Consider the following 27,907-nt stretch of genomic DNA (forward strand, 5'->3'; position numbering starts at 1 on the left):
AGGTGATCGCCGAGGCACCGCGGCGATGTCTGACTGCTAAATTCACCGGTTTTGGGCCTCCCAGGGTAGTGATGACGGAGGATAAATACAGGATAGTGAGGTGGCGGGACGGAACTCACTCGAGCCACGTCCGCTATGATCGTCACCTTGGCCACGCCCCCAATTGTTCTTTTTAACTTTTTTAAAGTGGCATTTTCAAAATAGTAACTTTTCTAAAAGTTTAAGGATTGTAACTTAAAATTCAAGTTCACCATTAAGAGGGGTTTCCATTAAAATTCATTTGAGTGTATACATCATACCTCTATTTGCTCTCAATCTAAAGTTATCATTCGAGAACAAAGGGGTTGGGCCCATAGGCAGCTAGGTAGGGCTTATTCAACATTTTAAACAAACAAAGACCCAGCTGTTATTTTCGAGTGCTGCTTTTACTTCAACAGACTAAGAGCATTCTCTGATGCAAATGATCTGATGTATTTATTTACTTCTCTTTAAATCTTTTTGTTTGTTCATATCATTTGTGAAACATGTCAGTCTGAAAGACAGACCACCTACAACAGTTATCTACACACATATACACACTATACTAAACATTAAACTAAACATACAATATATACAAAGTATAACACCAATGAGCCAAAAAAATGAGGAGCACAACCAGAAATGTTTGCAAGAGTCTAGGAAGATTTCGTACATATCATAATGTCTTTAGCCAAATTATGACACAGTTTTTGACAGCAAACAATCCTAGAATACACAATATTCTTTCGGATTGCTTTTCATAAATTTCATTCGTAATTTTCCAAGTAAAAACAAAACGACATGTCCAAGATGAACAGCCAACATGTTTCGTCCCGATTCACTTGAGACTTCTACAGGGCTGTTAAACATAAAAACGTACAAACAAAACAGTACATCAGAATAAGCAATCAGCCACAAAATAATTACCAATAACAATAATTCCCCTGAGAGGAGTTCCTTATAATTAATTGAACAAGTAACAGATGAATTTCTTAAAAATATATCTATATACATTTATATACACACATTAGAGGTAGTCACTAAGGGTGGGCGTAGTTGGCGGAGTAACACTATACGGAATTCTGTGGAATTTATCAAAAACTCAGTGAATTCCACCTTCATTCCGTCTCACCACAATTAATAAATAAGAAACCTCACATACCCTTGGTAAAACAACAAGTAACTCTATTACGTGCTGAAATGCATATAATCATCTTACAAAAGTGAAAATGAACAATAGCAAGTAATGAGAGACGTGATGATTTTGGGGTCATTCCTAACCTAGGGAGAGGACCAAGCAGATGCTTTGAACACAAAGAGCACATCATGCTGAAATGATTCGGTGGTGGTCCCTTCCTCCTAGAACCACACCAAGCACAGGTATGGGCACAAATAAAATCCCACCCAAAGGCCCTGCAAAGGATTATGGAACGAAATTCTAGAGTGCAGTGAATAATATAGTATCCAACATCAAAACTAAGGGTGGGCGTAGTTGGTGGAGTACCACTACACGGAATTCTGCGGAATTGATAAAAAACTCCATCCACAACTATGAAAACTGAATCCTCACATAGCCTGGGTAAAACGACAAGTAACATTATTACATGCTAAAATGCAAATAATCATCTCACAAAAGTGAAAATGAAAATACAGCAAGCAGTGACAGAAGTGAGGATTTTGATGTCCCCACTAACCTAGGGAGAGAACTAAGCAGATACCTTGAACACAAAGAACACATCCTGCTGAACGATTGGTGGTCGTCCCATCCTCCTAGGTAGTAAATCTTCACCACCAGCCAATATCCTATCAATAGTGATGAATGACTTGAGTAGAATCAAGTTCTGTTGCTCTTTCACGCAGCTCACCATTGCCATCCATGGGCTGGGGAACCAGCTCCATTGGTGGAAGTAGGGCATATTTGCTGTTATTCTGGCTCAGTAACACTTTACCATCACTGGTAGGACTGGTCTGGTCGACATAGTATGGACTACAATACTGCTTCAACAAAACTCATATACTAATCCGTGTCTGTTTCACCTCGTTAGGTTCATGTTGGGCATGTCTGGCACTCTGCAATGACTAGGACTAGGACTAGCTTATCACATATTGGAAGTACATGTGTCTCATTCCACAATGGATCAGTGTTCCATAGCCCATATCTTCATTTAATTCGGAGTCACAGGTAGGCGTATCTAGCTTTCTTAACCCAGAGTATACAAGAGAGGTTTTGTATGGTAGACACTTTAACTAAGTACTTCCAGGTGCTCTCAATTGAGATAAATGTTTTGAGGTAAAGTTGTTTGCTTCCGATCACACAATTGGTCAAGGGAGGATCTGAATTTGAACCCTTATTTTCTCATTGCAGTATGTGCATTTCAGCCACCAGAAGGAAGCATCTTTTTTGTTTAACAATGACGGACAATGCTTTGTGTTTAAATATTTGAGGTGTTCATTTATACATATTAATAAATAAGTATGCATACAATGGTAAACCAATCTGACAAAAGAAAATGTTCTCGAAAAAAGTGCAAACTTATGGTAAGGGAAGGCAGCACACCCTGCTTTCCGGTCTCGCGTACAAACAGGTCTGGTTGTTGACTGTCAGAGACCTATTTTGAGCATTTTATATAATACATTTTAAATTAATTTAAAGATGACAGGGAAGCCTGGGCACTGGAGAAAAACTCTAATAGATCCTATTTACTGCTGAAATCCATTGCTGGTGTTGAACCTTATGTCACAGCATTCAAATATCCAAAGGACAGATCTTTGCTTAGTAGATTTCGTCTGGGTTCTATATGTTCAATCATCTGTTTCCCTCCAGGCCAGTTTGATCCCCATGCTCTTTTAACCTGCTATAGTGATGACAATCCTCCCCAGACCTTGATTCACCTGGTTTTAGTCTGTAAATATTATGATTTATCATATAGAAGGTATTTATTACCACTTTTAAAAGAGAGGGGTTTTACTCTGTTTCGCCCTGCCTTTTTATATTTACAGCTATTATCGGATCAGGAGGTGATATTGGTGGTTATTAAGTATTTAAAATGTGCCATACACTGGAAAAAAATAATGTGCGCCTAGTTGACTAGGTTAGACTGGGTTGCAAATTCTTATAAGAAATGTATAAGGTCCTTAAATGCTCACACATTGTTTCTTGGAATGAACTGTTTTGTAGAATGTTTGTAAGATAAGGTTATTTTAAGGTTTTAACGTGGCTTTTATGTATGTTTTTATCTTTTTTAATTAAGATATATATATATATATATATATATATATACATATATATTCAAATAAAGATTAATTGAAATTGAATTGAGCATAGAATGCATAGAGTGGGCTTTGAGACAGACCCTTCCTTACTTATGATTTGATGGTTTTCTTGTATCTCACACTTTCCCGGCCCCTGATTCAATTGCTTTACTACCTGTTTCTGTGTTTGCCTAAGGTGTATTTCCATTCCATTCCATTTTCTTTATTTCGGCAAATTAGCCATAAAAGATAAGACATACAATTTAGACACAACGGGAATCAGACATGGTATTACATCAATAGCAGGATAGCAGACTAGTACAAACAGAATAAGAAAGAAGTTACCACAGTACAATACAATTAATACTATAAAAGCCGATGGATAATCAAGACTGGGTAAAACAGGCTAGCAGGTTACAGTTAAAAATATAATCAGTTTAACTAAACAATTTTAACAGTCCATCTAAATCTTACTTGAAATAACGTAATATCTAAAAATTTGTGTGCTTGCTAGTGCGTAGTCTGAATGATAAGTGGAGTGTCCTGAGTGATAAAACGCAGTCTCTTATGCCAAGCTGCCTCTAAAAATGTGGCCATTACAAAAACAGTTATGTAGGAGAGGTCAGTCTTCAGGATTCTGAAGGCCTCGTGGCATTTAATAAACCCAAGATTTTTACAGTATGGAATTATCCAGAACCTTCTAGCCGCAATATATGCAGGACAAAAGAAAACTAGATGCAAATCATCTTCAAGACTGCAATTGAAGCCAGGACAATTTTCCGGTGAATGTTGCTTCCATTTACTGGTAAATGCCCTTAGCGGGAGAGTACCGTACCGCCATTGGAGATTGAATTTCTTGGCCAAATTCGGGAAAATATCATCGAGGACTGTCTCAAACTTGTAGGATTCTTTAACCCCAAGAAAGACCTTGGTTAGGGAGTCTGGTCGTGGAATGTGTGTGTGGGATGCAAGTTTGCAAGCATGGAAGGTGGCCACCAGGTGTTTGCGGGAAAGTCCAGGACAGGCTTGTTCAGGATCAGTCCAAAGAGTCGGGAGACCGAGCCGGGCAAACTCGGTTTTTGGGTATTTAAACCAGGGAATGTTCTCTATTGTGGGGAGAGCAAGAATTTCCTGTAGTTCCTGTTTGTAGTTGACTAACCCAGGAATGGACCATAATCTTCTCCAGAAGGTCAGGGGCTTTACACCCAGTACTTCATCCAAGGGTTTCAGATCCAGATCCAGCCTAAGGGGCAGAAGGGGGGTGCTGGCCGGTAGCTTTAAGAGTTGTCTAATAAACATGTTTTCAACAGTGACCAGCTCTTTTTTGCACACATGACCCCAAAGTTCACTGCCGTAGAGGATAGCACCTCTGGCCTGGAGTCTATAGATCTCCATCGAGGGGCCTATCGGTGTAGCAGATGATTTGTTGGAATTGACTAGCCTGATTATTCCCCCTGTTAATTGAGCTAATCTGATCTGGGACTTAGCTTGATGGTCACCCCATTCCAATTTATCGTTCAAGGTCACACCCAGATATTCAAACTGTATTTTGATGGAATGACAAGTATCCTCCCACTACTGAAATCATGCAATGCATTGCATGATAGTGCAATGATCTCCCTGTCCCCCCCACCCCTACATCTTGGGATACAAGTGTATAATGAGATATAAGTGAAGTTTAGTAATTGACTGCAGGCACAGTTTTATGTACTTGTACATGTTCCATACATGCTAGTATTTTCAAACTAGAAAGAGGGATATATTGAAAGAATCGGTGGTCTTTATTTACCCCATTGACTTACATTGACATAAAGGCATTTTTAGGCAGTAAACTGAAAAAATAGAGACTTTTTTGCTTAAGAAAATAGTGAGTTTTCTGTCTGAATAAGGTGTGTTCGCAAGTATGATGTTCGGCAAATGAGCGACGAGAAAATCACCATATCCGCCTAGCAGTTTTGTCTTTTAAAAACTATATTAACTAGGGGAAAAAGGAAGTGTCTGAGATTCCACCAGAACTCTATTACTCGCTCGCCAGCTGCCATGGGCCAGGGGCCGGGCCGGGCCAGAGCCTGAAATTCAGCCCACACCAACATTTATTGGCTCACGCACCTTTGGTATTGGAGGTGTATAAATCAGGGACTTCTGAACCTCTTTGATAAAACAGGGATACACCAGCATGTGCTAATCAATGACACAAGAATTAAGGTGTAGCGTTAGCACTATGTTTCACTGCATTGTTCTCTATGTGAAATAAACTTATTTTCCTATCCAGACAAATCTAAACCACTCCTTCTAAACATAATTTCATTTTGTTTCAACACTCACTCAGTTATGACTGCAGCAACCCAGTGAATGGGCAGACCGTCAATCCTCTTAACCACAAAAAGGCCCCTGGAGGATCCTCAGGAGGCGAAGGGGCTATCATCGCCAGTGGTGGCTCCATCATAGGACTGGGGTCTGATATGGGTGGAAGCATCCGATTTCCAGCCAGTTTTTGTGGATTATGTGCCTTGAATCCAACTGTTAGTAGACTAAGGTAAGTTCTGAAAACTGCATTTGGATGGTCCATGTTCGCTTGTGGTATTGCAAGCACGCTTTAACGCAGGAAATAACATTCTACTTTTCTCGGTGCCTTCTTATTGTGTGCAGGCCCTTGATCAACCGATGTCCGTTTGATAGAAATAGCATTTTGATTAGAGCTTTTTATATATGCATAGTAAATTGGGGCAGTAAAGATTTATAGTGTATCTTCACTCTTGCGAATATCATTCATTAATAGTTGAATCAGTCATAGTAATTTATCTTTCTATAGTTATGCACCTGTGGAACTTTCTAATGACTTTGGCTGCTTCGATACAGAGAACAAAAGCCCATTCCTTGGCTATTGTAGCATAGCACCAAGTGTACCTGCATGTGAATAGAAGTAATAGAGTTGTGATATAAATAAAACAGATTATGTGTGAACAGGTACAAGTTGAAATTGGCTTCATGTGTCTGCATGTGAAAAGAAAAGTTTTTAAAGTTCAGAATAGCGCCAAAGAGCTGTAAGCACCAACTGAGGTAATTTAGTTAGCTTGACTTGTCCCTAGGTGCTAGTTACGGCTGACCGTGATGGAGCATTGGTCAGATGCAGAAACCAGGTTCGACCCAATCAGAAGTTTTACCTTCAGACATAGTCTCTGAAATTCATGTCAAAATTCCACAGTGGTGCACAACAGCAGGCTGTGGTCGAAGAGGACTCTGAGTCACTAGAAAGTCGCTGGATGAGGCCTCTGTAAACAAATTGACTTTTGTCGGGAAAGCACAGAGGAATTCAAATTTTGCACCCAGTGAAGGTCACTCACTAGCTGGATACTTTTTGCGCCTTTGCCCGGGGAAGAGTTCTACCTTCAGACTTTGTCAATTTTTGGAGCTCAGATTCTTCCAGTGAGGCAAGGCTACAGGTTGTAGTCAAAGAGGGTTCTGCAAGGCAAGATACCTTCTCAGGAAATTGGATCTGCTGATGCGGAAAAGATCCAAATGGGAGCAACATGAATCTTTAGCCCAACGGCAAAGTACCTTAGTCATATCAGCTCAGCAGGTTGTTCCTAGTCCTCTGGTGGTCTTTGAAACCAAAAAGGTTTTAAAGTCCCAGGTTTCAGTAAATGTTAATGGAAGTACACTTTGCCACTTGCCCTGGGTCCAGGGCCTTGCAGACAGCACTAGGGGTGAAAGACTCACTCCAGCAGGGTCAAGGACAGGTCCAGTTCCAACTGGTCAGCTAGGTAATTGCAAATTATTTGTACTAGTTACAAGAGGGAGGACAGGACCAGTGTTCACGGCTCTTCTCATGTCACAGACAGGATGTCCAGTATGTTTTGTTCTTCCACAGGTCCAGAATGTGTTCTGAGGTGGGTACTGTGAGTGTCACCTTTATGTCTTACCCCAGCGTTTAGGTTGGTAATACCTCTGGCCACTCTTTAGGCAATGGAGAAACATTTCCTTGTGATGACCCTTCCCACATTTGTAGCACTTTTTGTGTTCTCTACTGCAAATAATCCCACAGTGCCCTTGTCTAACTAAAACCAAGATGGCAGAGGCCTCTATCCCTTGTGCAGAACTCCTGTTCCACCCTCGTGGTGAGACCGGGCAAATGTGCAGCCTCTGCACTGTGACCATGCAAAACTGTTTCAAGGTAGTATCTCATCTCCCAGTGGGATTGGTGCCTGGCTGACTAGAGGGATAAAGGAGTCAGACCCAGGTGTTAGCTACATCTACCTGAATAGGCACAGTTGAAGTTAATTAAAGTCACAAACACAGCCCAGATGGGCTTCCTGCTAGAGGAGTCAGAACAGTTCCCCACACCTGAGCCCTGTGTCTCTGCTATGGAGGTAAGTTTACAACTTATCAAAGGGCTATTCAGTTCCTGTGTGACAGCAATAACTTTCTAAAAGTCTCTCTTCCTTAATATTTATTAGAAATCCAACAATATTACATTTAAAATTCGATACTAATGCTTTCTTAAGGAACAGCCAACCCCGCTACAGTGAAAATAACGTTTTAGGCCTCTTCACTTTAAGGACATGTTTAAGATTAAATGTCTAAATGTCTTATTTTTAAATACCATGTACCCTACCTTAGGGGCAAAAGGGCCTAGTTGGGGTGGCTTATTAGTATTTGAAAGGAAGGCTTAGGCCTGTCAAAAGGGGTTATTTTGACAGGTCCAATTGGCAGTTTTAAAACTGCACAGCCAGGTTACAGAGTGTAGAGCTACAGTTTTGTTAGCATCGTCACTGCAGGGGGTGGCACAATGGGTGCTATAGCCCACTAGTGGCATTTAACTTACAGGCCCTGGGTACACTTTGTACCACATACTAAGGACTTATAGGTAGATTGAATATGCAAAATATGGGTATACCAATTTCATCAGATTTAAAAGGGACCACAGTAACAGGCTGCATGGAGTTCTGCAGCCAGCAAAAACAGTCAAGTCAAAAATGTGGGGATGTACTATCTTAAAGGAGGTCATTTCAAATATTGAGATTCTCAAATAGCTCTCTAAGAATGGGCACAATTACCATTACTAGTGGCATTAGTGCTAATCACTGTAGATATTCATACTAGCTAGAACCAGTACCAAAGTGCTCACAGACACAATCAATCAATCATGGACATTTGTATAGCGCACTACTCACCCGGTAGGGTCTCGAGGCGCTGGGGGGGAGGGGTCTGCTACTGCTCGAAGAGCCAGGTCTTGAGGATCTTCCTGAATGAAAGGTGATCCTGGGTCAGTCAAAGGTGGATGGGGAGGGAGTTCCATGTCTTGGCCGCCAGGTAGGAGAAGGATCTTCCTCCGGCGGTGGCTCTGCGGATGCGTGGTACGGAGACTATACATGTTTGTGATGCCTATAACTCTGTCAGTGGTCAGTAGTCTCTCTGTTAAAGGGAGGCTGGAATGTTGGCTGTTGATTTTTCAAAAATGGGTGCTTGTCATACATTCTCCAGACATCAATATATGATATAATAATTCCAGAGTTGGCACAGGAATCTTTAATGGAGCCTTAGGTATGTTACTTACTTTGTTGAGTTAGAGTATTTAATATAACATATCCTGAAATGCTGATCATTAGATCCATAAATACTGGCCTGGTAAGAAAGGTCACTTTTTGATTGTATAGGTGTAGCCTATCACTCAGTACGTTTACTAACTGCTGCAAGGCATTGTAATATGGTGTACCTTGTGCTTTGTGCTTGCATGCATTACAGCAGACTTGACACTCTTTAATGCATCTTTCCAAGAGGTACATGTGTAACAATTTTAGTAAGGTTGATTCTTCTCTCCAGAGACATTAGCTCATTTGGATATATTTTGAAGTCTTATATATGTTTGTAATATAATTTGTTAATTATTATATTGCATTTATATTAGGCTCTAGAGGCGTCAGCTCATTTGGATGTCTTTTGAAGACTTATATATGTTGGTAATATCATTTGTTAATTATTATATTGCATTTATACTAGGCAGAGCAACACTTTAATCAATCATTCGTAATTTGTGAAATTTCTGACATTTTATGTTTGGCTTGTTATGCAAAATTATAAAAAAGTACATCATGTATGTATGTATGTATGTATTGGTGCTTTTATATAGCGCAATGACTGTCACCCATCGGGTATCCAGGCGCTTCGTTTTAGATGATACAGACACAGTGTTTAGGCAGTTGCATGGCTTGCAGAGAAGAACTTTAACAGGTTTTTGGAAACAGGTACGTTTTCAAAGCCTTCTTAAAAGGAATAAATGTGTCCGTGCGGCGTAAGCATAATGGTAAGGAGTTCCACAATTTTGCTGCGGTGAATCTAAAGGATTGGCCTCCCATCCGAATCCTCAGAATCTTGGGAACTATCACCATACATGCTGAGGCCGAGCGGAGAGGTCTAGATGGTACATACCAGAAAAACAGGTCTTGCAAAGAAGAAGGACCTTGTCCGTGAAGGGCCTTATGTACCAAGCAAAGGGCTTTAAACTCAATCCTCTGGGGGATTGGAAGCCAATGGAGCCAAAGGTCCCATTTGACGTCAGGCGCCATTATGGATCAGTCGGAGCAGGGAGGCCGGACAAATTTGCATAGATTGTTCTCTGAGGAATAAAGAGATTGGGAGGACATCCCCCTTGCACAAGCGGCCACTAAAACAAGCAGGATTAATACTGCACAGAGGCATCACAAAATAATTTTGCTTTCCCTGGGCCATACTTAGCTTCGTGGACATAAACCAGAACTTATTAACGGTGGTTCCTCTGAACATCCGTATAGCTCTCCCAGCCGTAATTTAGGGTAAATTGTCATTGACGAACAGGACCCATACATCCATTTCATGGTTCACGGTACCTTCAAAGACAGAGTAAGGAGAATAAGCATCTCCCTAATTGTGCTAAGCTAAAGAACAGTCCTGAAGAAGGTGTTTTTAACTTCAAAAAAACGAAACGCTGCGTCGACAACTGCTTCTTGTTTTAGCTTTTCATACAGTACTTTGATACTGGTTTTTATTCCTTGTCTTATTTTTGCGTCTCATGCACGTGACAATTTTTTTATATTATAAATGTATGGAATAAATATGTATGAGATTTTTTTACAATAATTTGTGATAGTCTTGTTGTTCACCATTGGTTTAATTCTTGTGTTATATTTTTTGTTCTTCTTTATTATCATTGGCATTACGATTTTGTAATAAGAGAGCTCTTGTTATGTGATCTAGTGAGCTCTTGAGTATGTTTTGTGTGCTACATTTATTAGTTTATCCTTTTGATAAATTGGGAACCTTTGCATTCCATGACTAAGTCCAAGAAATAGAATCTCTACCAGAAAGAGCATTACCAAAAGTAAATGACTTGTTTATTAAATATGTCCTAGAGTGGGGAGGAGATCCAGGGGATGGTAGGTAGTTCCGAGTTTGGCAGGAGTCAGCGTTTGGAAGACAGGAGGGTGTGCGGCTTGCAATCAATCAGTCAATCAATCAGGGGTTTGTGAAGTGCACTACTCACCAGTGAGGGTCTCAAGGTGCTGGGAGGGCGGGTTCGGGCAGCTCCGTCTCATCCGTAGAGCCAGGTCTTGAGGCTCTTCCTGAATGCTTGCAGTGCGGGGGTTCTTCCGATGCTGAGGGGGAGTTTGCATCTGGTCTTCGCTGTGATGTAGGAGAAGCCTCTCCCTCCCACTCTGGCTCTGCAGCTGCATGGAAATTTGCCCAGGGCAAGGTCGACGGAGCGGAGATTTCTCTTGGGCGCGTAGAAGGAGATACTTTTGTTGCGGTATTGAGGTCCGGTGTTATGGAGGGATTTGTAGGCGTGAGTGAGCAGCTTGAAGGTCCCTTTCTTTTCAACGGGGAGCCAGTGGAATTCTCGTAGGTGCTGGGTGATGTGGTTTTGTCGTGAGATGCCAAGGACTAGTCTGGCTGCAGGGTTCTGTATGGTCTAGAATTTGAGGAGTAGAGATTTGCTGATTACGGTGTAGAAGGCATTCCCATAGTTCAGTCTGCTGGTTAAGAGTACGTGGGTTAAGGTCTATCTGGATTCAGGGGGGATCCATTTGAAGTTTGTGCGGAGGATGAGGAGGATATTGATGCACGTGGAAGATACAGCGTTGACCTGTCGGTTCATGGTGAGGGAGGAGTCCAGAATGATACCGAGGTTAAGAGCATGATCCATGGGTGTGGGAGGGTTGCCGAAGGCAGAGGGCCTCAAATTGTTGTCCAATGTTTAGGGGGTAGACCCGAAGATGAGAACTTCCATTTTCTCTGAGTTGAGCTTCAGACAGCTGTTGCTCATCCATGAGGCGACGTCTTTCATTCCTTCCTGGAAGTTGTGTCTGGTGATGTTGGGTTCATTGGTGAGGGAGAGGATGAGCTTGCAGAGAATCAAAAGGAGTGGGAGAAAACACAGGAAAGGAGCAGGAGAGAGAAACAGGCAAAGAGCACAAAAGGTAAGAGAGGATGCAAGAGATGGTGAAAAATGGGGGCAAATTAGCAAAAAGAGGGAAAAAAGTTCAATGGTCAAAGTAAAAGAAAGCAAGAGCGACATGTTAAAATAGGCAAAAAGGCAAAAGCTGGAAGGTAATGTAATAGTGACTGGGGAGGAGTGAAAGGAAAACAGGCAAAAAGTTGCGAAAGAAAGCTAGAGTGACTGCTCAAGAGTGATATGAAAAAACAGGCAACATGATAAGAACGTGAGGGAGCAGAAAGAGCAGAAAAACAGGAGTGCAAGGCTGGCAGCTTGAGTGTAGTGTTATGAGGAAAAGGGTCCAAAAGAGCAAGGCCTGAGGAACGGTGTTGGAACTGGTGATTTCTGGTTGGCTGAGGCAGTGCCAAAGCCTGGCAGAACCTATCACTCCTGTCAGGGTTAGGGGATTACAGTCACTGTATTACCTGCGCTCACCCTTGGGTAGCTTGGCACTGAGCAGTCAGGCTTATCACAGGGGCAATGTGTACACGTGGAGTATGTACATAGTGATTGTATTCAACACACACATTAATTAACACAACATGAACATCATGTATTTTTGGGCATAGATCATACTTGGAAATTTCACTCGCAGTACTAGGCCCAACATCAGTAGTATGCACACTTGGGAAAAATCCTATTTTACCCCCAGCACACTTACGCAGTGTGATATGTATAGATTGTCGGAACTGGGCCCACCCTGACAAAAAACACAATTTAAATCCACACATTTTCACGGTCACCCCAGGTCACAGCGATATCAGGAATGTGTACACACAGGAAGTTATAACACTTTTCAGCAGCACCAAGGGCCGAGGTTGAACGGTTAAAACCAATGTCAAAACAGAGTATTCGTTAGGTAAAGAAACAAACAAATAAAACCACACTGCAGCACAGTGAACTATTAGCAGGCTGTTCTTATTCAGCACACTTTCCCACACTCATACAGCACTGTAAAGTGGTACCATGGTACCAAGGATATTGGCAAGCCCATATGAAGCAAACTCTCACACACACACACACACACACATACACGCACACTCACACACACACACGCACACATACACACACACCAACCAATCCGTTGATATGAATGCGGATGCCTTGGTACAATCCCCCACAACTCTGCTAACCCCTACTACTCTGCCACCAGGCTAGAGTAAAAAAAATATATCCCTTACTAGACCAGTTTAGGGCCGGAGTCTGGGCCCAGGGGAGAAGGTTGGAGTAACTATTGGGGTAACCAGAATACAGTTGACAAATGGGTTGGTCACCACTCTGGACGTTTTCCCACTTTATGTGGAGCAGAAATGGGCTAAAGGCTGTCCCAGTTCATTCCAGCGGTCCCTCAGTTTGCCTTCCGGCACCAGCCCAGTTCTGCAATGCACAGGAGGGTCACACAGTCTCTTGACCCACTTCTGAACGCTCTCTGAAGTGTTCCTCAGCCCAGTCACTTACTCTCACCACCCAGGCCCGATCTGGGCGATATTACCTGGCAGCACGAAATTGTCGGGCAGGGCAAGGAGAGGGCATTCAATCTGGTCACAATGAACCATGGCTCATGTTCCCTGTAAATTAGGCACACTGTATGGTGCACAATGATACGAGACACACCAGACAATCCAGGCACAATGAACCAAATGTTGGGTTCGCCGTACCTCCCTGGAAATGAAAAAAAAACAATCGATGGACAGAATCCTGAACAATGTCATAAATTCAACCTAGTACAGAGATCTGAGCCTAAATTCATCATTTTTTCACTCAGCATGCCATTCCAGTTTGGACCCAGCTATATGCAAATAAGCCTTGACCCGTGCCCAATGGGAATAGTCCAGCCCGAACTGCCAGGCCAGGTCCTCACTGGACTGGAAACAAGCATCATAGGACCGTTTTGGGGATTTCAGCCCTCATCAGCCAGGATAGCTTTTCTCCAGTGACATGGAGAGCACGGGACTTACGTCTGGGCATACCCATCCCACTCGGCGTGACCAATGCAAAAAGAACAATTGATGGACTGAATACAGAACAATGTCTGCCCAGACGTAGGTCCCCTGCTCTCCAGGCCACTGCCATGTTGGTATGGTTTAGCGGCTCCCCACAAGTGTATCTCTGTCCTGCTGAATTATGGCACCAATAGATACACTGTATCATGCCTTTGAAGTTGAGTGTTGGTCTGAGGCTTCTCCTTTGAACCACAGATGTCTCCCCTAAATTTCAGTCCTGTCTTCCATGAGGCCTTGAAATATAGATCTTAATCTTTGGTGGGACTATATGGCTTCCCAGGGTCCAAGTGTCAAAACCTCTCCCCCTAATCTAGCCAGCCAAGTCCTCAAATGGTAAAGATCTGTCATTCCAGTTACATGCCTAATGTTTATGGTGGTCTATGGGGAATGCACATATGTGCTCCCCCAGCCTCCAGTGTGAACTAGAGTCAAACTAAAAGGTGCACACAAGAGTTTAGCACAGAGAAATGCCCTCTTTCTAAAAGTCGATTAACAAAAGGGGGTGGTGATGAACAGAGTGTCTGAATTGAGCAGACCACTCTTACCCAGTCCAAAGATCAGGGCTTGATCCATCACCGTTATTTATCTCACTGCCCCATCCCAGCTCAGAACCTGGCTATATGCAAATCAGTCTGTCCCTGGCCCAGTGCATCATGGGAACAGGGCAGACTAAACTACCAAGCCAATTCTTTACCAGAAAGGAGACAAGCTACCGGGGACCGGTTTCTGGCATTTCAGCCTCTTCGGCCCGGCTTGCTTGAATCCTGATGGAGCAGTGAGAAAGGGACTCATGTCTGAGTATACCCTGCCACACCTATAGTGGCCAAAATCGATTAACAAAAGGGGGTGGTGATGAACAGAGTGTCTGAATTGAGCAGACCACTCTTACCCAGTCCAAAGATCAGGGCTTGATCCATCACCGTTATTTATCTCACTGCCCCATCCCAGCTCAGAACCTGGCTATATGCAAATCAGTCTGTCCCTGGCCCAGTGCATCATGGGAACAGGGCAGACTAAACTACCAAGCCAATTCTTTACCAGAAAGGAGACAAGCTACCGGGGACCGGTTTCTGGCATTTCAGCCTCTTCGGCCCGGCTTGCTTGAATCCTGATGGAGCAGTGAGAAAGGGACTCATGTCTGAGTATACCCTGCCACACCTATAGTGGCCAAAATCGATTAACAAAAGGGGGTGGTGATGAACAGAGTGTCTGAATTGAGCAGACCACTCATTGCACCATCAGGATTCAAGCAAGCCGGGCCGAAGAGGCTGAAATGCCAGATACCGGTCCCCGGTAGCTTGTTTCCTTCCCAGTGTAAGAATTGGCTTTTGTAGTTTGGTTTGCCCTGTTCCCATCATGCACTGGGACAGGAACAGACTAATTTGCATACAGCCAGGTTCTGAAACTGGGATGGTGCAGTGAGCTAAAAAACGGTGTTGGATCTAGCCCTGATCTCTTGACTGGGTGAGAGTATTCTGTTTAATTCAGAGACTCTGTCCCTCACCACCCCTTGTTGTAAATATTTTTGTCCACCCTAAGCGTGGAAGGGTATGCTCAGATGTGAGTCCCTTGCTCATTGCACCATCAGGATTCAAGCAAGCCGGGCCGAAGAGGCTGAAATGCCAGTTACCGGTCCCCGGTAGCTTGTTTCCTTCCCAGTGTAAGAATTGGCTTTTGTAGTTTGGTTTGCCCTGTTCCCATCATGCACTGGGACAGGAACAGACTAATTTGCATACAGCCAGGTTCTGAAACTGGGATGGTGCAGTGAGCTAAAAAACGGTGTTGGATCTAGCCCTGATCTCTTGACTGGGTGAGAGTATTCTGTTTAATTCAGAGACTCTGTCCCTCACCACCCCTTGTTGTAAATATTTTTGTCCACCCTAAGCGTGGAAGGGTATGCTCAGATGTGAGTCCCTTGCTCATTGCACCATCAGGATTCAAGCAAGCCGGGCCGAAGAGGCTGAAATGCCAGAAACCGGTCCCCGGTAGCTTGTTTCCTTCCCAGTGTAAGAATTGGCTTTTGTAGTTTGGTTTGCCCTGTTCCCATCATGCACTGGGACAGGAACAGACTAATTTGCATACAGCCAGGTTCTGAAACTGGGATGGTGCAGTGAGCTAAAAAACGGTGTTGGATCTAGCCCTGATCTCTTGACTGGGTGAGAGTATTCTGTTTAATTCAGAGACTCTGTCCCTCACCACCCCTTGTTGTAAATATTTTTGTCCACCCTAAGCGTGGAAGGGTATGCTCAGATGTGAGTCCCTTGCTCATTGCACCATCAGGATTCAAGCAAGCCGGGCCGAAGAGGCTGAAATGCCAGAAACCGGTCCCCGGTAGCTTGTTTCCTTCCCAGTGTAAGAATTGGCTTTTGTAGTTTGGTTTGCCCTGTTCCCATCATGCACTGGGACAGGAACAGACTAATTTGCATACAGCCAGGTTCTGAAACTGGGATGGTGCAGTGAGCTAAAAAACGGTGTTGGATCTAGCCCTGATCTCTTGACTGGGTGAGAGTATTCTGTTTAATTCAGAGACTCTGTCCCTCACCACCCCTTGTTGTAAATATTTTTGTCCACCCTAAGCGTGGAAGGGTATGCTCAGATGTGAGTCCCTTGCTCATTGCACCATCAGGATTCAAGCAAGCCGGGCCGAAGAGGCTGAAATGCCAGAAACCGGTCCCCGGTAGCTTGTTTCCTTCCCAGTGTAAGAATTGGCTTTTGTAGTTTGGTTTGCCCTGTTCCCATCATGCACTGGGACAGGAACAGACTAATTTGCATACAGCCAGGTTCTGAAACTGGGATGGTGCAGTGAGCTAAAAAACGGTGTTGGATCTAGCCCTGATCTCTTGACTGGGTGAGAGTATTCTGTTTAATTCAGAGACTCTGTCCCTCACCACCCCTTGTTGTAAATACTCTTTCTAAAAGTGGCATTTCCAAGCTATTGATGACAAATCCAACTTTACCACAAGAGAGGGTATGTGATTGGGAATCCAATGATAGGACACATTATAAGGCTGCTCCACTGTCAGCCACATTTGCAGCGTGAAGTAATTTCAACTATTCCCCTATGTTAACCTATGGTAAGAGCAAACTTCATAGGTAGTGAAAACAGACATGGGTTTTCTTCACTACCTGGGCAGGGAACACACATGTGTACTTGACCTGCCGTTCATGTACCACTTGCTTCACCTCTCCCTAGGGGTGCTATAGTGTTAGTGAAAGGCACCCTCAGCATTGGCCAATTAATTAGAAAGACCACCTGGGTATAAGTGCAAATGCGCAGACACAGGCCTGCAATGGCAGGCTTGAGACATGTTTGAAAACACCAGGTAAACACCACTTCCTAACATGTGTAGGAAGGGCGGGCGCACTTTCACAATATATCACAGTGGGAAAATGCCCAGAGTCCTAAGGCCACAAAAAGAGAATCAGATAAACCTTGGAGGAAAAAGCCGAACGATTACGGATACGCTACCTCCAGAGTATCCGGTCTAACATCCAGGCACAGGTAAAACATGTGAAGTGCCTTATTCCTAAAGTATGTGCTCAATAACATGCATTGCCATCTAATCCCAGTTAAAAACCTGAGGCACTGCATGTGTGTGGCGGTGAGTCATCATAGAGCACTTTAAAAGATATTGGTGGAAGGGGTGTAATATCTGTGTCAGAATGTTAGTGCCCTTTGAGCTTTCTATAAAAACCTAATCACAGTGAAAAAGAGTACCCTGGTTCAGACAGATTGGGAAATTGTCCAGACTCATAACCAGGAAGGGAATGGGATGGATCTGGTTGCTAAGCTTGCTCGGTGGCTAGATGGCAATAGCACTCCAGATTGCCTTATCTCCATGAAGTTGCTTGGTTTTTATAGTTTGAAATTTTGTATTGTGGTGTTAAATGTTCTGTGAGTCTTCCCATTTGGTAATGAGCTCCTGGACTTCAGTTGTCCACGGTGCAAAGTTTTCCCCTTGTACTTCAGAATGAGGTGCATTAAGCATTGCACACGAAAAGTCACAAAGAGCCAACATAAGGTTAGGTTGTGCATGAATTCTTTTGTCAAGACGTTTATATGTGAGCACTGCTCGCGATTGTCCTGTTCAAGTTTCCAAATTTTAGTCAGGGGTTCCGATTTTGACATATTGCAATAATAGTCTTGATTGTTGAGTAGAATTACTCTGCTACCAAAGAACTACCAACCCCTATCATTTGGATGAGTAAAACGTGATTTGAGAAGGTATTGATTGGTTATTTGGATGAAGGGTCAGTTGGTATCTAATTGTGTCCTGGCTTATTGTCATAATCAGCTTTTTGCAGTCAAGGAATCGAGGTTCCACATACCAATATTTTTTCTGAAATATGTCACCTATTGACTGTAGAGGCAATGTTGGCCTTTTTCGAGTTTAAGGCTGAATTTGATAAGGTTACTTGGGTGCTTCTAAAGAAATACCTGATTGCATAAGGATTTCTAGTTACCTAGGGGTAGATCTATCAACATCCATGTTTGCGATTCTGAAATAGCGATTTTTTGAGAATCTCTATTTGAGAATTGCAAAATGGGATGTATTTAAAAATGTGCAATTCTTTTGCAAATTCTTACAATTCCTTAATTGTGATTAGAAAATTGCGAAGTCGCATTTAAGGAATGCCTTACCATTCATTTCTATGGCCCAGGAGGCCCATTGGAATGATTGTGAAGTCATTCTCAATTTTGCTATTCCTAATTTGAGAATCGCAAATTGAGAATAATTTCAAGGGTACAAGGGTGTCATAAGGACACCCTGATGCACCCCTGAAATTAACATGTGTGCGCATGTGGCACACATACATGCCCTAAGGGCATGTATGTGCACCACATAGCACCTTCAAAAATGCCAAAAAGTGCATTTGTGAAAGAAATCGAAAATTACCACCAACTTGAAGTTGGTGGTAATTTGCGATTTCTTAATGAGAAATCACACAACTTGGGTGCTTCATACATAGCATTTAAGGAATCGCAATTTGCGATTCCTTAAATGCTTACGCAATATTAAGAAATCGCGAAATTTGCGATTCCTTAATATTCCGAGGCAAATTCACACATACATCCCGTTTTGCGAATTTGTAGTTGCAAATGCTGCTTTTTTGTGAATTGTAGCGTTTGCGACTAAAAATACCCTTGATACATCTGCCCCCTAGTGTTGTAAATTCTGTGTTGTCACCTCAAAATTTCCCCCTTTTCATAGACCTTAAATTTGTTCAAGGGTATGAATGCTGAATTACGTGACTTGCGAATTGCTGCTCCTGGTGCCCAACAGCTTGACCTCTAGCTGCAGGAAGGCTGGGACATTGTCATTTAGCAAGGGCTATCCGACTTGGATGGGGAGAGAACAGCTGGCAGAAAAAGGACATCTTTCACAGCTCTCCAGATTATTTGAAATGCAATAGGGTTGTCAAGAACTGCTACATATCTCTGGCATGGTATTCCCCAAAACGTTGTACTTTCTCTCAATCCCTTTAATTTGTTGAACTCATTTTGTTGGCATTAGGACTTTACACCCCTGCTAAATCAGTGCTAAATTGCTGGTACTGTCTCCTTAAAACATGATAAAACTGGCCTACACCTAATTAGCTCATTTAATGTACTTGTAAGTACATGATACTACCTGTACCAAGAGCCTGTGAATAAAACTCTACCTGTTAACAGCAGCAATTATAGTGCCACCCTCAAAAACAGTATCAACCACATCAACACCGCGGGCCAAACACACAAAGGAACTCTTCAAAATCATCAAGGAGTTCTCCAACCCAACAGCCACAAAGAACACCTTCCACCCCTGACAAAAACTCCATGCCACCCGCTCAGACTACTACCACAGCAAGATTTCCAACATCTACAACAACTTCGACCCCCAAACAACCACTCTCAGCCTCAACAACCTCAACCACCAGGAAGCACCAGCTGAACGATAACCTCCTGGTCTCTGCTCACCACTCAGACCACCAAAGCCATCATGTTGTCCATCCACTCTGGGGAGACCAATGACCCCTTCCCCCACCATTTCTTCAACCTTGGATCCAACTCAATCAACACGGAGCTAACCCGCATAATCAACTCCTCCATCCTAACAGCAACCTTTCCAAATGGGTCGAAACACTCAAAGGTCAGACCGCTCCTAAAGAAGTCATCTGCCGGCCCCAGCCTGCTCAATGCCTCCCAATCAGGATTCCATGACAAGCACAGCACTGAGATTGTGCACATTGCCGCCACTGACGGAATCAGAGCTCTCCTCAGTCACAGAGAACTTTTGCCCTGATCCTACTTGACCTCTCTGCTGCATTTAACACCGTCTCCCACCACACCCTTATTGAAAGGTTCACAGCATAGGCATACAACAAAACGCCCTGAAGAGGATTACTTCTTTCCTCTCAGGACACGCACAGATCATCTGACTGCCGCCTTTTACCTCTGCACCCAAGAACATCATATGCGTTGTACCCAGTGCTTTAAAATGGGCCGGTACTCACCGGTACTGAGTATCGGCACTTTATATTTTTATCCCTTCAAATTCTGGTAATTCTCCCCCAGCAATGAGAGTTCTGGTACTCTTGCTGGTACTCTTGTCTGATATACTGTTTATTACTAATTCTGCAGAGGCAGGGTGGATCCTGCCTCTAGGATACTCTGACACCAAAGAGCTCCTGTAGCCCTGTGCTGTGCCCCTGCGGAACCGTTGAACAGCAGCTCAGTTGCATTGTGTCTTGGAAGTGTGGGTGTTGAGAATTTCACCTTCACTCTGAGCTTGACAGAGCAGGGTCCCTACCATTCAGACACTGCTCTGTCTATCACATTTATACTATGGTGTGCATTTGTGCACACCCTGGAATCCAGGCGACCACTGAGAGCTGCAATTAATGTAGCTATGGGCTTATATATTTTAGTGGTTCATAACAGTAAAATGGTTATTATTTAAAGCAGGTGTAGAGTGCAGAGTGTAGAGGGAACCTGCACATATGGGGAATTTAAGATTACAAACTAGGACAATGCAGTACAAAATGAATACACATCAGATGGAAGAAGTGCCATTGTTTCATATCCCACCCCTAGCTTCGCCCCTAGTCCCACCCACTACCCACGCCCCTAACTCAATTTGAGGAGTACCTGCACTTATTTTTTTCCATTTAAAGCATTGGTGGTACCCCTAGGATAATCCCTCAACCCCACCCTGCTCAACATCTACATGACCTCCCTTGCAGAAGTCATCAGATCCTACGGACTCAACATAATCTATTACGCAGACGACATTCAACTTATCCTCTCATTCACTGAGAACCCCTCTAATGCAAAACCAACTTCTGCAATGCCATGACCAAGGTAGCCAAATGGATGAGAGACAGGGGCCTCAAGCTCTACTCCGACAGCCAACTGACCTTGAAACGATAAGTCAGTGCAGCCACCTCTTCCTATATCCACATCCTCCGCATGATCTGCAAACTCTTCAGATGGATCCCTGTCAACACCAGAAAGACTGACACACAGGCCCTTATCACCAGCCGCCTCGACTATGGCAACACTCTGTATGCTGGAATCTCCACCCAGCTCCTCAAAAGACTCCAAACCATACAGAACATCGCAGCCAGACTCATCCTGGACCTCCCAAAACAGACCCGCATCACCCCTCTCAGAAACCTGAACTGGCTCCCCATAAAGAAGAGAGCTGCAGCTGCAGTGGAGGCCACTCCTTCTCCTTCATCACTGCCAAGACATGGAACGACCTGCCCCTCCATCTCCGAACAGCAGCCTTCCTGGTAAACTTCAGAAAGAAACTCAAGACGTGGCTTTTCAAAGGAGATTCTTCAACCTCAGAGCCCAGGTACCCTTAGGGGTGGCAGTGCTGCGCTATAGAAATGCTGTTTGATTGATTGATAGTAAACATGTCTCAGGCCTGCTATTGTAGTCTGTAGCGCAGTTTTACATTGAAATTTAGACCTGATAAAATAAACCTTTTGCCAGGTCTAAACCTTTTATTTAATACTTATGTCACCCCTAAGTAGTTCCTGATGGCTCCTAGGGCAAAGTGCATGGTATTTAACCGCATCGCTGCGGCGGTAATTTTTGCGCTACGCGGCTTTTTTCAAAAAGCTGCATTAGATGACGAGCTCAGCTCGTCATCCGCACACGCCCCCCGTGGCTGATGACGAGCTCAGCTCGTCATCAGCATCGAAGGGGTTAAAAAGTAGGATATATGTTAAAAAACATTCATGTCTTAGCAGTGAAAGTAATTTTTTACTGTTGCAAGGCTTACTCTCCCATAGACTAACAATGTATTGCCTTATTACACTTAATAAGTGCTAACTTCAGATGGGGGGAGGTGAGAGGAGATAGGGAAATTATGTCTACACTCAAATACATTGTAATTTAAAATCCTCTTATGATGGTGAAGTCGGATGTTATATTACAATTTTGGAAATGCCACTTTTAGAAATTATGCATTTTTATGCCCAAACCAACTATGCTTTTCCACCATGATGACATGACTGTGAATGCCTCTGCTGTTGTGGGTTGTGTATTGCTTCCAGACAGTGAGACAAAGGAAGCGTAGGTGTTAGGGGAGAGGGTGTGGAGAGGAGCTGTACCCTTTGTGGATTGCCTTTCAAAGGGCCCTGCCTGCAGCACACACAAAGGAACCTTCCGTTGCCTTTGTAACCCTAGACATTGTGGGAAGGGGAAAAACTGACCAGAACCCGTTTTGCTACCAGTACAGGGAATTCCCCCATTCAGAGACTGGCACCAGGTATACAATGGGACCTTCAGAACCTCTCATCAAAACACTCCTGGAAGATTCAGGAATGCTCTGCTGTCTGAGGATGAGGGATTGTACTGCTGCCTAAGGAAAGGATTGGACTTGCTTGCCCAGGTTTCTCAGAGTGACTCCTAATGTCAGCTTGTTGACCTCCTGTATGAATTACACAACACACTTCCAGAGGCCTCCCTGCTACTGCCCCGCTGCCCAACACCAACTAGACGAGCCAGAGCCCTGCTGCTGGCCTCTCCTGGAGTGAGTAGTTCTGATCCCCAAGAAATGCACCCCAGGTCCTGGACCCTTGGCTGGCATCAGTCTGAAATCCTCCTAAAGAAAAGGTGAAGTTCTAGATTTTTTTGGCTCCTCGTGACGCCAAAGTGACCTTTTCACTCTGAGAATAGACCGTCTGCGATGAACCGCCAATGTGGTACTCCAACATGACCAGCTCTTTGCGCTGATGGTGACCGCCCACGAATGCCAGCAATGCGAGACCTGCATTTGACGCTGACAGTAACAGCCTGCAATGTTTGCCAACGTGAAGCTCCAGTGACAACCAGCTTCTCACTCTGCAGCAAAAACCTTCTGCAAAGGTGCTGACAGCCTACTCCTCGTGTCCTATACTTAAAAAGATAACTCTTTAGCGGATCTAACCTGGTCCTTGCTTGTGACCTGCTCTCTATCAGTACGCCTGAAAGTTGAAAAAAGAAGGCTCCGTTACTCCTGACTCCTGGCATCCAGTGATGGACAGTGCTCTGCAAAGGTCAACTGTTTGACCTGCAGTTAACTACAACAGGGTTGCAAACCGCAGAAAGACTCCTGAATCCAAGTAGGTCCACGTGATCACTGAGGGCTGGAACTTTCCTTAGTCCGGGCTGAAGAAAGAGTCGGTGCCTGGAAAATTGGCCTATGGAACTGCGGACTGCAGGTCTGCAGCAGTGACCAAAACGAACTTTTCCAGAAAGTTGTAAGGAGTGGCAGTTAGTAATGTTTCCATCGCTCGAGGATTTGCATTGGGTGCTTCTGCTTCTGCATGGAGGGAACATCTGCTGCAGGCGAAAATATCAGATCTGTTCTGCCGGAACCTTTTGGTGTGCTGAATGTGGTACACAAACAATGATGCGTAGTCTAGGTGTAGAAGTAGATCCCTCTATATTAGTAGGTAGTTAGGTCGCAGGTTACAAGATAGGAAGTTACAAGGAGAAACCCCACCAGGAGAGAGCTACCAGCTCCTCAGCCTCAGATGACCAACTGACATTCTCAACACAGGGAGGCACACTAACATTCCATGATGTCACAGGACATTCTGATAAAGTGGTAGAGAGGGAAAATACATAGAACCATTTACCACACATCCTCTTCCGTTAACAAACAACAGCAAGTAAGAAGTCAAGACGAAGCAGAAGGATTCAGAGGAGACTGTAGACACAAGAGCTAGTCAAAGAGACAATTTGAAAAGCAAGAAACTCAAGCGTGAAAGCAGAAACGAAGGACAATAAAAAGAGGCATGTAGAAAGAAAAACATAAGATGCACAAATGGTCATGAACACAAGAATGCAAATTACATAACATTCCCATCCACCCTCCTGAATAAAACAAGGTAGCGATCCTGGCAAATCAAGCAGGGTGTAACAACTGAATGACAAAATGAGTGCAGATGGAAATAAGCACAATAAGATGAAGTAGCAACCTTCACAGAAAAAGGGGAAAAGGCCTGAAATAAAGACTAACACTAGTCTTCATCGCTAATGCAAGACGTGCACTACAACCTCCCCTTTAAGGGTACACCAAGAAAGGCAACCTTTAAACTGTGGAACAAAACAACTCCCCAAGAAAGGGTACACCAAAGGAAACTAAAGCCCCTGGAACAAAATACACAGTATCCACACACTAACAAAAGTGGCGGAACTACACCAAGAGGTAGCGCTGACAACGCACCCCGACTACCCACAAAGAGTGATGCAACTTAGACCAACACAGACAACCTCCCCTAACGAAAGGGTACACAATTGAACAATGTAGAAATTGTTCAACGCGACATCACTTAATGGCGGCGCTGACAACGCACACCACCTTCACCAGAAAAGGGTACACAAGGATACAAATCCTTGAAACTTTCAAACAAAATAGTTACATGCAGACAACCTCCCCTAAAAAAAGGGTACACCATGTTAAAAGTGCGCAACTTAACTTCCCCAAAGGGTAACAACAAGACCCTAGGAAACAAAATGTAGGCACTGACTGGCACCACAACCCCACAACTTCCCCTAAGTAAGGGTACACCATAAGTACTAACCCTACGTACATGGATGGGGTAAAATTAGACAGAAACACCCTAGCTGCCAAAGCAGTGTGAAACACAGGATGCACACCTTGTGAGACCAAAACTAGAACATCCCCTATAAATATACAGGGTACATCATAAAGCACAACATCGCCCTAGTTTCAAAATATGGCATAGACTAGCCACAGACCCTCCCCTAAATAAGGGTACACCGTAGGGTAAGATGTTGCCTCAGGAAACTAAACCCCCACAAAAGAGAACAACAAAAAGTACAAGATCACCCAGAGAAAGTTCTGTGTAACTCTAGGTGTACGTCACTCACACACAACATGCACGGAGATACTAAAAAGTTCACCACAATGAAATAATACAACCCCCCAAAGGTAAATGGAACAATCCATTATGCCCAACACACACATCAACCTTCAACATACACCAAAATACAAATAAGGTGAAGCATAGGCAAATGAAAAAAAAAAAGAGTTTTTAGCTCCGGTGAGCGATTTCTCACCCGAGATCTTCATGGCCAGGATTGTCCATAAACTCCGATGAGTGACTTGACACCAGGTGACGTGCAGGCAAGACGAGGAAAGTAGTCCAGGAGATCCTACGCCCAAGGAAACAAAATATACAACGAAGGGAATAAAACTGCAGAAGAAGTACATCTAATGCTGAGACGTCGACCGTCCCTGCGCCAGCATTGGAGAGGAAGGGAAACTTAGGCAAAAGCAACCACTCCACAGTAACTACGAGAGTCCCAGAACAAGCACCAACGAAACTGGAAGATGATATGCCAATAGTGCTTGACGCTTGTAATTTTACTGAAGATTACACTGTGGTTGGCAACGCTCGTGCGGAAGAAACAGCATGGGAAGCTGTCGCAAAGTGACCAGAGTAAAGCAATCCCAAGATGGCGGTACGTCCGCACGACGCACACAGGATGGCTCAAGGCACGTTGCTGCGCTGCTGCTGCGAGACTTCTGGGCAGCCAAGGCAAGACAGACGTCATTGAGAAATGACGGGGTGCCGCTCGTGGAGAGGTAAGATGTGCGCAGCTCGCGCACATTTCGAAATTTAGACAAGACAACGGTAATGGAGGGGCGGCCACTTACACCTTCAGAGTTGTTTGTGCGTGCCGTGTGCATCACAACAATGAAGGAGAGACGTCCACTCGCACCTTCAAAGTTGTACGCGCGCCCCGTGTGCTTTTCCAAGTTGAAAAATGCTTCAAAAACAGTAATTGAGGGGCGGCCACTCATACTTATAACTGCGAGAACGGCCAAGTCCCAACGGCACTCAGAATAAGACAAGTAACACTCAGGGCAAAGTAAAACACTCTCCACATAGAAAAAAAACGTGACTTCAACGACGAAGGTTGCTGTGCTTGAGAGTGAACTGCCAGCGCCAGGGGACCTCCATGGAGCAAACAAAAATAGTGCTCAAAATAAAAGTCTACACTGTGTGAAAACACACAAAATACACCGTGGCTGTAATAAAGGCGAACTGTCAATGCAGACAAGAAAGCCAGAAGGCACAACAGGGTGATCAGGCCCGCTGAGACAGTGGCACTTGTAGCAGGAAACAGTCAAACTCCAGATGTTAGAGAGATGGCAGTTACAGCTCTCACAACACAGACGCCCAGGGTGGAGGCTGTCCAAGATAAAAAGGACACTGGTGGGGTTTACTGGGCGTTACTCTGATCTCCAGGAGATAAACTTACTTAAGTTTAGAAGAGTCCTTGGTTTCCTTATAGGTCATTTCCAGTATTCCTTCTTTGCAGCAAAGGTTAGTCCAAAAACGTCGCCAAAATGTGGTACACAAACAAGGATGCGTAGTTGTAACGACCGGATTTTCCGCTCAGATGGAATCAGCCCCTAGGGGCCCCTCTAACCCAGCCGGAACGTAATCACCTCCCACCTCAGGACGTATTTACAATGGGTATATACATATATGTACGTACATCTCGTACCTAAGGATGGGGAAATAGCAATAAACATGCATAGGTTTTCTACAATATCCTATTTATACCACCTAGTCTTGCGGCCACTTCGGCCCAGACTGAATATATATCCTTACACACTGATCACTATCAGTGCTCACTCGACACACAATCTGGCGTGTCTACACGCATAGGTCTGCAGCCCCAGCGCTCTCATTTTCCAAACGGTTCACAATCAGGTGAACCTCCACACTGTATCCCCCCAGTGCTCTCACTTATACACACGGTTCACAATCCAGCGAACCTCCACACTGTATCCCCCCAGTGTTCTCACTAATGCCGTTCACTAATGACGACCACATTCCTATGAACACCTTCAGCTCTCTGACTCTCTATGTTGGGAAGTATCTCTCTCTATTCACTAAGGGTTTGCTACTACACTAATAGAAATTGGTATAAACTTTATCCCTTAGTTGCAGGTTTCCTATCTCCCTAATTACTCACTATCACTCACCTGATCAGGGGTAACATCTGTTCAGACAGTAATACCTGGCTAGGAAAACGAAGCTACCCCCACTGTATGGGGACAAAGGATATACACCACACTAGTTCACTAATTAAATGGGGTCATTTATTGTAACAATAATAAAGTACACATATACAAAACTATGGGGTCTCTATAACTAGCAATAACTTTAACACACTGCTGAAAGAAAAGGATTAAACATACAATTTATCTGCGGGGTAACAGGATCTTTTAACACACCGCTGAAAGGGAAAAGATTAGACATACAATAGCCTAGGGAATAAGGACAAGATTAAGATGCAAGTGTAAAGTAAACTAATGTGATGAAATTGATATCACCTGATTAGTGTGAAGTCTTGTTCTAGCTGTCATCTGGGTTCCTCTCTCGTCTGTGCCTTGGCTCATCTCAGACTCTCTCTCTCTCCTGCACTCTTGGATACACCTCTGCGCTGATCACTTTGCACTGGACTCCTCTTCCCCACGAACTGTCTCCACCTTCCAGCTTCAATCTAATGGTTCCTGCCGCTCTAATGCTTTTCATTCCACTAGCTTGTTCACTCTGTCTCTGCGCCAATGTCCAAATAACTCCAGCTGCTCCCACAGGTTAGTCCACGATCTCTCCTCCGTCTCTTCTAAAAGGCATTACT

General features: G+C 43.9%; 1 protein-coding gene across 1 annotated transcript in view; it reads left to right on the forward strand.

Moving 5' to 3' along the window:
- Positions 1–27,907, forward strand: part of LOC147747110 (vitamin D3 hydroxylase-associated protein-like) — a 394,497-nt gene that overhangs the window by 186,477 nt on the left and 180,113 nt on the right. Inside the window, exon 5 of the mRNA XM_086952361.1 lies at positions 5,600–5,806. Coding sequence (XP_086808487.1) covers positions 5,600–5,806 — 207 coding nt within the window. The remainder of the gene's footprint in view (positions 1–5,599; positions 5,807–27,907) is intronic.

This window comes from Lissotriton vulgaris, chromosome 1_1 (genome assembly GCF_964263255.1).
Source record: "Lissotriton vulgaris chromosome 1_1, aLisVul1.2, whole genome shotgun sequence".
NCBI lineage: Eukaryota > Metazoa > Chordata > Amphibia > Caudata > Salamandridae > Lissotriton > Lissotriton vulgaris.